At 42.5% G+C, this 9,904-nt stretch overlaps 1 protein-coding gene across 1 annotated transcript; it reads right to left on the bottom strand.

Annotated features, from left to right (window-relative positions):
• Positions 1–7,359: 7,359 nt before the first annotated feature.
• Positions 7,360–9,437, bottom strand: PSMG4 (proteasome assembly chaperone 4). Its single transcript, XM_056854778.1, has 3 exons — positions 9,213–9,437; positions 7,662–7,737; positions 7,360–7,491 (listed from the first exon to the last, which is right to left on the bottom strand). The coding sequence occupies exons 1-3, from the start codon at positions 9,435–9,437 to the stop codon at positions 7,370–7,372; spliced, it is 423 nt and encodes a 140-aa protein (XP_056710756.1). The 3' UTR covers positions 7,360–7,369.
• Between the last annotated feature and the right edge of the window lie 467 nt (positions 9,438–9,904).

Below are 9,904 nucleotides of genomic sequence, written 5' to 3'. Positions count from 1 at the left end.
TTCTGGAGCTTTCCTCCCTTGCTTTGTTCCCTTCTTTGCTCTCTATATATTGTCTGTTGACTGACTCGTCTGTATTTTACTTGCTTCCTCTGTCGGGCAGCCTTTTTTGCATTCCGATGACCAGCGCAAAGCCAACGGCATTGCTTGGCGTGTAGCAAACAGAGTAGCCTTCGACACTGGCCGATCGGGGCAAAACTGGGCCTGCACATGAGGACAAGCATCTGTGTACTTGAGCAGAATAATAATGTTGTAAAGCTGCTAGTTTTCATACCAAGGATGAGACATTTTGGGGAAATGTTTCTCAAGTCTTACTAAGAAAAACAAAAACACTGGCTTGTTCAGTGGTTAGTCCACTGCTGGGTTCACAACGGGACTTGCTGAATCAGCGCATGCCCAGTTCTTCTGACACTCTCTAGTTGACCATCTGGCTTTAAACAACAGGAAAATGGCTGCTTCTCCTCCATCTTCCTTTACATCCAGATGATTACTTTTGCATTGAAAAAAACAAGGCCTTTTGAAATTGTGCAGTATTCACGTGCCAAATTTGTGTAATGCCTATTGCCTTTTTATATAATGCTCGTTAACAGCTACATATCAGGAACAACAGGTTTCTAAGTGAAATCTATGAAGTATAAATTTTGTTTATTTTTCAACAGAGTGGGGCCTTTGGAAAATATTAGAGAGAGAGAGAGAGAAGAGAATTCATTGTGGTCATGCACAGTCTCAATTCAAGACCTTTATTGGCATACAACATGCACAGTCTCCCAGCTAACACACAGCACTTTTTGCAATCCATGTTGTATTGAAGAGCTTTTTAATTCCCCCATCTCTGCGCACATATTTTTAAGGCAGAGTTCAAATCATGTTGACCACTCACCAGCCTATGGAAGCAATTGCATTTTTGACACTGTTAAGTCCATTGTTTTTGAATGTGCTTACCTGCTGTGCTTTCTGGTTCCCTGTTCTGGTATAATGCTCTTAAACTTTACAAACAGGCACAGAAAAACAAAGAGCTCAAGACAGCAGGGGAGAATTTCAACATATAGAAGTTGATGGGAGCAGTCCCCCCCTTTCTTTTTATGAGAAATGTGAGTTGGACTTAATACTTCGTAGTTTGTTCCCAATATCTCTGAGATTCTGCAGGATTCAAAAGCACAACGTTGTTTCCCGTCCCCAGTATTTATTTTGCTGATAAGACTCGAACACTGAATGCGTGAAGCTGCCTTATGCTGAATCAGACCATTAGTCTATCAGTGTCAGTATTGTCTCCTCTGACTGCAGCAGCTCTCCAGAGTCTCAGGTTGAGGTCTTTCACATCGCCTGCTATCTTCTCCTTTTGATTGGATATGTAAGGGATCGAACCTGGGACCTTATGCATGTAAATCAAATACTGAGCCATGACCCCATCCACTATATCATCCATGCAAATCAAATGGATGCAAATCAAATGCTGAGCCATGACCCCATCCACTGAGCCATGACCCCATCCACTGTATCCGTACTTGTCAAGTACTTCTTGTTGTATACCTGATTCAGGACGGTTTTCGAAAAGAGGCAGTATTGAATGATCCGCCTCAGCAAGAGGTCACTGCCGGACGTTCCCTAGGGCAGCCTTGCACAACTTGTGTATCACCAATACAAGACCATAGCCTGCCAGTCGCATAACAGCCTTCCTGCCTCAAAAGTTTTTTTTCCCCCAAGACCCTAGCAGGCCGCCATACGTGGCTGCATTTGGCATGGTGAGTTCAAGTTCCACAGATGCTGGTACAGCATCCTGACGATGTTGTCCACTTCGCTGTATGAATGAGGAGGGTTTCTCAGTGATTTTGTCAGATTCTGAGTTCTTCAGTCATGTGTGTGTCATGGTAATTAAGATGGCTCTGTCAGATTTGTAGCCTTTTTGGCCCTTTGTGGCATGTCAGCTACATACAGCAAGTTATCCACCGTTGGACTGTATCTTTTGTTTTTGTTCTCTCCGGGTGATCAGCAAATTCATCTTGCTGGATACCATAGAAACACTCAGGACTTGCTTGCATTACGCTTTGCAGGGTTTCTTCGAAGTTTTAAGTGTAGCAGCAGAAGTGAGCAGATAAAACAAGCAGGGAGCGGAGAGAAACATTACTTGTCATAAAGTTGAATGGCTATCATTGGCCATGGTGTCTGGAGCTACTGAACAGAGAAATGGAAAGCCACACTGAACACCAGGGAAGAAGACAAACACAAAGCCCCCCCCCAAAAAAATGCATTTGAAATGTAACATGAAATTCCCTGTTTACTGTAAAAAGTAAATTTCCTGCTACATTTTGAGAAGACAGATGCAGCTATCCTGTTTCTGGAAGAAGTTGCATGTGTCCATGCTGAAAAATTCCCCTGAGGAAGTTCAAGTCCTTCAAAACTTATAGGGATTTTTGAAACATGCTGCCATCAGAAAAGAGGAATTTCATTTGTTTCATCACACCTTTTTTGGCTTTGACTTTTTCTGTGATGTACACATCCATCCTGCTTTGGTTTCTGATGTGCAGGTTTTGTTGTGCTTGAAAAACCTGCAAAACTTTTTTTGTCCAGAGATAACAGCGAGACCAAAGAAATGAGTGCAGACATCACAGCCATGGGTTTTGGCTGACTTCCAGGTGTGGAAGACTGTGGTGAGGGAACTCTGTATATGCCAAAGTCAAGTGCTCAGTTTTGCCAGATTGGCTTCTAACATGCAACCACGTGCCATCTTAAATATGCATGCAAGTAGCAGAATGTGGAAAGCCAACAGTTTATGACAACGCAACAACCAAGCTGGGTTGTCATAGGCTGACTCAAGACCATGAAAACTACAGGATGAGGAACACAGAATCATCTTGGGCCCTTGCCCATTACCAGGTAAACTCTCAAGACAGGTGGCATATAACACTTGGCAGACTTCATATAAATATATGCCAAGAGCTGAGGGCCAAACTACACATTAGGGCATCCACAGGTTGGACCCATGGCTGCTGACGCCACTTTACAGCAGAATTTGACCGTTTAAAAAATGCCATGAGGGGGCCTGTGGGGGGGGGGGATCTTGTTCCCCACTCCAGTGCACCTTTTCAAGTGCCGAAACAGCCTGTTTCCATACTTGAAAAGACACGAGGAAGGGGGACGAGATCACCTGGTTTCCCAGCGTGAGCATTCTTCTGTAAAATTGTGTCAGCAGCCATAGGTTGAACGCATGGCCTCCAGAACATGCGGTTTGGCTCTAAGACAGCCTATAATTCCTGTCAGGAAACAAAAGATAATTCCCTAGCCTGAAGAAATTATCAGGCATAAACTCCATTAAGTGTAATGTTATAAACAAGTGGTCAAATCCATTCTAACAGCAATGCACAGTTCATTTATCTTTATCTTGTTTTTTGTAAGCCAAGATCAATTAATTTTGCTGGCTTGTTTTTTACTTGTGCTGAAAACGTTTTATTTTCCTGGTGTTTTTTAACAGCATGAAAGTTGAGTGGGAGTCAGTTTTCAAAGATGTTTTCTGTTAATAATTTCTGTTACTAAAATACAATCAAGAAGGAACACAATTTGATTGAAACTTGGTAGAGGTGTTTTCATGGGGTTGCTGCTGGCTACTTGTTCGTTTTTTAATGGTACTATTTCTTTTATGTTGCCACTTTCTGAAGCCAAACAACAATAAAAATCACTAAACTCAGAATCAGAAGTGCCATTAAATGAATTCTGAAGGTCCTATCAAGTTTTATCTGTAGCTGGCCAAGAAAGATTACCAATGAAGCGTAGCCAGCTCTTTCATACTTAATTGGGGGGGAAAAACAACCTCATTTTTAAATGTATTGTGTGAAAACATTTTTGGGAAAGGAGTAGTGTGCTTTGTCTGTAGTGGGTGAGATTCACACACACACCCGGTTTCTGATGAAGTTTTATTGACTAATTGTTGTTACTGTATGGTTTTTTGATCATGAGTAGTTTGGTGCTTCTCCATAGCACAAGCTTAAAAAAAATCAACTACTGAAGAACAGCCTTTAAAAAGCTAAATGTCTGCATGATGTTACATCTGTTGTACCTACTGAACAACTTTGTATGTAAATGTACAGGAATAAAAAGACGTTGCCCCATTAGCGTACCAGGCCTTGTGTGGTCTCTCTTGCCTCTGGCACACGCACACTAGACCGTGATTTGAAGCATAGGCTGTCTAGCTGAGTATCGTTACTTCGACCCTAAGCAGGGTCTCAAGCACAGAACAATTTCTCCGTTTATCCTGCCTGAGATCCCGAGTCTATCCTGCCTGAGATCTTCTGCCTGAGATCCTGATCCACTCTTGCTTTATGTATTGAAAACACACGTACTGTGGGAAGTCTAGTTTAATAAAACAGCCAATACACAAATCAGCTTACTCCTGGACTAGAAGATGGAGGGGGGATAATCTGATCCTTGGTTGGAGAACCACATGAACACATGAAGCTGCCTTATACTGAATTAGATCCTGGGTCCACCAAAGTCAGTATTGTCTACTCAGACCAGCAGTGGCTCTCCAGGGTCTCAGGCAGAGGTCTTTTCACATCACCTACTTGCCTAGTCCCTTTAACTGGAGTTGCCGGGGATTGAACCTGGGACCCTCTGCATGCCAAGATGTTCTACCACTGAACCACGGCCCCTCCCAACGGACATTGGTGTGTCCAAGCACATAAAAACCACAAGGCTGTGTCAATGCTAGCCAGTCTTAACTACTAGTGGTGTAACACTTAAAATTTGCTTCCTATAAGCTCTTTCCTATTACTTTTAAGATTACAGAGGAAACTTGATGCTTAGGAGGCACCAAATTCTACTACCCAGTTGTTTTTTAAGAAAATACCCTGAACATGTAGCCATATAATAAATATAAATTAGGCCACATGTCCCATCAAAATATGCTTGTGTTGTTTTACTAATATTAGAATGGCCTCAATGGAAGAAGTTCTAGAAACATCAGTTTTGTTAACATTTTCATATGGTGAAAGCTGAAATGACGTTTTCCAGTGTAGAAACAATGTCCCTCCGCCCAGTTTCTAGAACGGTGTCTTTAAAAGGCAAGTGTTCTATCTAGAAAGAAACAAGAAACAAAACATTTTATATTTAGACATGAAAGTCTGTAAACATGGCTAAAGTTCTCAGGTGAATAAGAGGCTATAGCAGCATCCTAAGCAGTTGTTAGCAAACCCCTTTGATTTCAATTAGACGTACTCTCAAGAACATGTGAATAGGATCACGGTCTCCAAATGATATCACAGTGAGCTGGAGTAAGTAGAGGGGAGTTTCAAGAGAAGTTAAGAAAAAGAAAGATGGTTTAATTGAGAAAGCCTCTGGAAATTTTATTTTACAAGTTTCTACCCTGCCTTTCTGCCCTTGCAAGACCACCAATGCAGGTCACAAAGTAAAACACATAATAAAAGCACGTTTTAAAACCATTAGAACCAACCAAAAACACTCCAACATAGAATCATAGAGTTGGAAGAGACCACCAGGGTCATAAAGTCCAATGCAAGAAATTCACAACTACCTCCCCCCACAAACCCCTAGTGACCAGAAGATGGCCAAGATGCCCTCCCTCTCATCATCTGCCTAAGGTATCATTTAAAAAATTAAAAACAACTAAAAAACAAAAACATTAAAACAAAACATTGGGCAGGAAAGAGGAATCACTGAGAGAATGCGAAACTAAACAAAAGTATCTTCACCCACTGCCGGAAGATGGCAACGGAAGGGAACAGGTGAATCTCCCCGGAGGGAGAGAGTTCCAGAATTTTGGAGCCACTACCAAGAAAGCCCCCAACAACAGCATTCTGTCTAGACTACTGGGGATATACTGTAGAAAACCAAATGAAGGACTAATAAGGGGGGGATAGTTAAAAGATGTATTCTCTAGGGAAATGGAAATATTGAGTCAGTGGCAAGGGAGGCCTTCAAGGGTAAAGTTGACCATTAAGGAGGCCATGAGAAGAAATGAAAAGGGGGAAAAAACTCAACTGGTAGGATGCAGTGTGAGAAAATGCTTGTAGTATGGGAGCTGTAGTACACACTTATGTCATTAGAGCCTGATGCTTCATAATGAAAGAGAAATTTAGTGGCAAAAATGTCATTTATTACAGGGATAAGGCTTAAAAGTCAGCTAATTAACACACAAACACCCCAGGAAACTCAAGCTTTATACTTGTAGGAAATATTCTGTGAAAATGGATCCCTATTTTATCAGCAATATATATTATTAGGAATCACTCCCTATCATATGTGCAAAACAGTGGGGCGCTCCATTGGGAGGTGAAGGGGGTACAGAACAAAATTCTGCAAAAGCCTCATTGGCATGAATAGTACTTTTAGGTCAACCCCATCCATTTCGGTGTAGTGTATGCAAGAGAACCCCGATGCATTGTACCCAAGGCATACTACTTGTAGGGTTGTCAGTGGGGTATAATGTCTTCAAAGCATCCATTGTCTCCAGGGAGACTGCTCTCGGGTATGGAGAGCAGTTGCAATTCTGGGAGATCTCCAGGCCCCACCTGGAGGTTGGCAACCCTAACTGCATTCATCATTTGAAGCAGCTCGCCTCTCCCCTCAAAAAAAGACCTCTAAAACAAACGTTAACATATTTCGCCTCGCAAACTGTAGGGGGAAGAAGTTTTAATAGCTGTCTGTTCAGTCCTGTTTGTATTTTGAACTTTACCTTATGAGGCTACTTTATTCTGAATTAGATCACTAGTCCAGGTACTGTCCATTCTTAACTGGTACCCACAACGGTTATTCTAGCTTGGCTATCAAAGATTCCCTTTAAGTGAAGATCCCATCATTTGAATCAGGGAGCCTGCAATGCTGGTTATAATACCATCAAAAGCCTGTGAATATTTTGATCCATTATTTTGATTAGCAATAACTAACCAAATATTTTTTTTATCATAGGGCCCTGAGTTCTAGTCTAGACTTTTCCTTTTTCAGTTTTTTATGTGCATGGAACCTCTTTGAAAGGGGGAGCATTCAATAATGCAAGCCTCCCATCTGCACTCTTAACACAGTATGGTACCCATAACAAATGGGGTTTCCTGAGCTGTCCTTTTTGAGAGCCAGGTTTGCATCAGAGTTTTCTAATTGTGTGTGATACACCTTGCATCCTCTAGGTGGAAATCTTATCCAACTATTGCTTTCTTCAGGAGCCTCAGTCCAAGCAACTGAACCCTTTTAAACTCAGTCTTCATTTCACAAAACATGTGTGGTCCCCTTGCGTTAGATCAAAGAAGCTAAACTAGAATATATACATTTTTTGTTCAGACAATAAAAGTCATTCAATGACAGGGAAAAAATCCATTTTTATTTATAAAAATACACACTATACAGACATGCCTACAACGGTTCCAAGCTAAAACTTTTCTGGAAAAGCTTTCATTTCTTCCTTGATTCGGTTTTCTACAAGTAGTATGAAGCTGTTGTCTGTATTTTTAATATTATAGCTGACAAAAATCTGTTTTTTAGTCTTGCTGGCTGTAAATACAAACAAGATGCCCATCACTTACTAGGGAAAACATGACAAAAATTAAATATTTGAGACATAGCAGGAATCAAAAATATATTCCTCGCCTACAATGATTAACAGAAACTGATCCCTGAGAGTGACATAAAAATAATAAAATAAAGCAAACACGCATACATACCTAATCTTTGAGCTAAAGAGTTTGAGGTGCTGTCGGAGGCATCGCCAAGGAGTGACGTAGATGCTGGAATGGAGTCCTGGTAATAAAGCGAAAGTCTGGTGAAACTTCCATCCCTTGTATGCTGCTGAAAGTAACTCTCATGTTCCATAAAGTTGTCAAAAAGGGAAGTATACTCCTAGACCGTGAAAGCAGGCTTCAAAACCATCCGATCTGCCATTTCCCCCCTCCCCACCACTGCACAATGAATGAATTACCTCCCCTATTTGAATGCTGAGGGCAACCTTCACTACCATGATTATTCCAGATAAGGAGCAGCGTTGGCAGCAAAATAATTTTTAAATGGCCCAGGCATTTTATAGCCAGAGTTCCCAATCTTACACAGTCATATAAAGATCGAAATTTTACAGAGAAAAGATTCCTTTTGTTGATCCTATCTCTGATCATAGAAGGATGCCCAGAATCATCTTTTGTCCAGACGAGCCCAATCTTATTAGATCTTGGAAGAGACGCAGGGTCAGCACTGGTTAGTAGTAGAAGAAGAACGCACGAATGTGCGTTCGATCCTGGCTGAATCCTGGCTGGAACAGGGAAGAAAGGAGGCAAAAGCGACCGTGCATTTTTGCCCTTTCTCTACCACTTAAGGAAGAATCAAACCAGCTTACAACCACCTTTCCTTTCCCACAAGACACCCTGCGAGGTAGGTGGGGCTGAGAGAGCTCTAAGAGATGTGACTAGCCCAAGGTCACCCAGCTGGCTTTGTGGGGAGGAGTGGGGAAACCAACCCGGTAGTTGTTGTGCGGCCTTTTATGCAGGGGAGCTTTTGCCTTGGGTTTGCCGCTCTCTAGATGCACATTCCCCCCACCTCCCGCCCATCCAAATTCTCAGAACCCTGCATGGGGGCTTATTGTTGAGTTTTGAGGATTTGGATGGGGAAAATGTGCATCTAAAGAGCAGCTGTGACAGTACCCAGAGATCTCCCGGTAATAATTGGCTTCCAGACTGCCAGGGGATTTCTGCCTAGCTACAAGCCTGCTCTGTGCACTGGGTAACTGGGCTAAGAGTCATGGGGTGAAAATGCATGGTCGCTTTATCCTCCTTTAATCCCTGGATATTATTTTATATATTAATATGTCAAATAAAGAAAATAAAAAAATTATTATTAAAAAAAAAAGAGGCCGGCACGTTAGCAAAAGTTTATACAATTTATTTTAAGACGGAAGAGAGAGAGGGGAAAGTCAATTTATTGTTAATTTAGGAATTTTAAATGTGTTTTTTTGTATCGTTAATATTGGATATTGTTTTATATATTAATATGTCAAATTAAGAAAAAAAATTATTATTAAAAAAAGAGGCCGGCACATTAGGAAAAGTTTATACAATTTATTTTTAGACGGAAGAGGGAGAGGGGGGAGTCAATTTATTGTTAATTTAGAAATTTTAAATGTGTTTTTTTAGTATCATTAATATTGGATATTGTTTTCTATATTAATATGTCAAATTAAGAAAATAAAAAAAAATTATTAAAAAGAAAAAAAAGAGGCCGGCACTTACGCGGGGGGTGCACATGGCCACGGCCAAGTTGCTGAGGCGGGGGGCCTCCTCCTCCCCGACCCACAGGAAGAGCGAGCCCCGCAGGCGCATGGCGTGGAAGTGCACGGGCTGCTCGGCCAGGCGGCCCCGGAAACCGTGCAGCGAGATCCCGCCGCCTCCGCCCGCCTCCCCCGCGGGGGAGGCCGAGACTGAGCCCGGCGGCGACCCGTCCCCGCCGCCCTCCATGGCCGCCGCGCCCAGGGGAGAGCAAGCGACGCCCGACCGCGTCGAGCGCTCCCGCCGCCTTTGCGCTTCCGGTTTGGGAAGAGGCGGGGCCGCCCGCTCGCCCCGCCCAGCCGCTCTTTCTCTCCCCCTGGCTTCCGGGTGCGCCAGAGGAGGGAGCGGCCTTTGCTGCGGGGGAGGTTTTGCCTCTCCCTGTGCGCATGAACAAAATATCCTGAGACGTACACTAATATGTCAATCCAAATATTATCTAGTCCAAATGTTACCTCATCCAAAATTATCTAACATTAACTAGTATGGATGAAGATTATCCCCATACAGCCCAGCCCAATGACCAAGAAAAGAAGGAACGTGTGCCGGGCAGATTCCTGCTTTATACAGTCTACTTTAAATTTAGACTCATTCCTAGACCAAAACTCAACCACCTCATCGATGGTTGGAAAGAGGAAAACATTTCACTGTGGGAGCTT

This window comes from Euleptes europaea, chromosome 8, assembly GCF_029931775.1.
Source record: "Euleptes europaea isolate rEulEur1 chromosome 8, rEulEur1.hap1, whole genome shotgun sequence".
In the NCBI taxonomy this organism is placed as follows: domain Eukaryota; kingdom Metazoa; phylum Chordata; class Lepidosauria; order Squamata; family Sphaerodactylidae; genus Euleptes; species Euleptes europaea.
The sequence above is the reverse complement of the archived record's forward strand: the minus strand, read 5'-3'. Positions and strand labels throughout refer to the sequence as shown.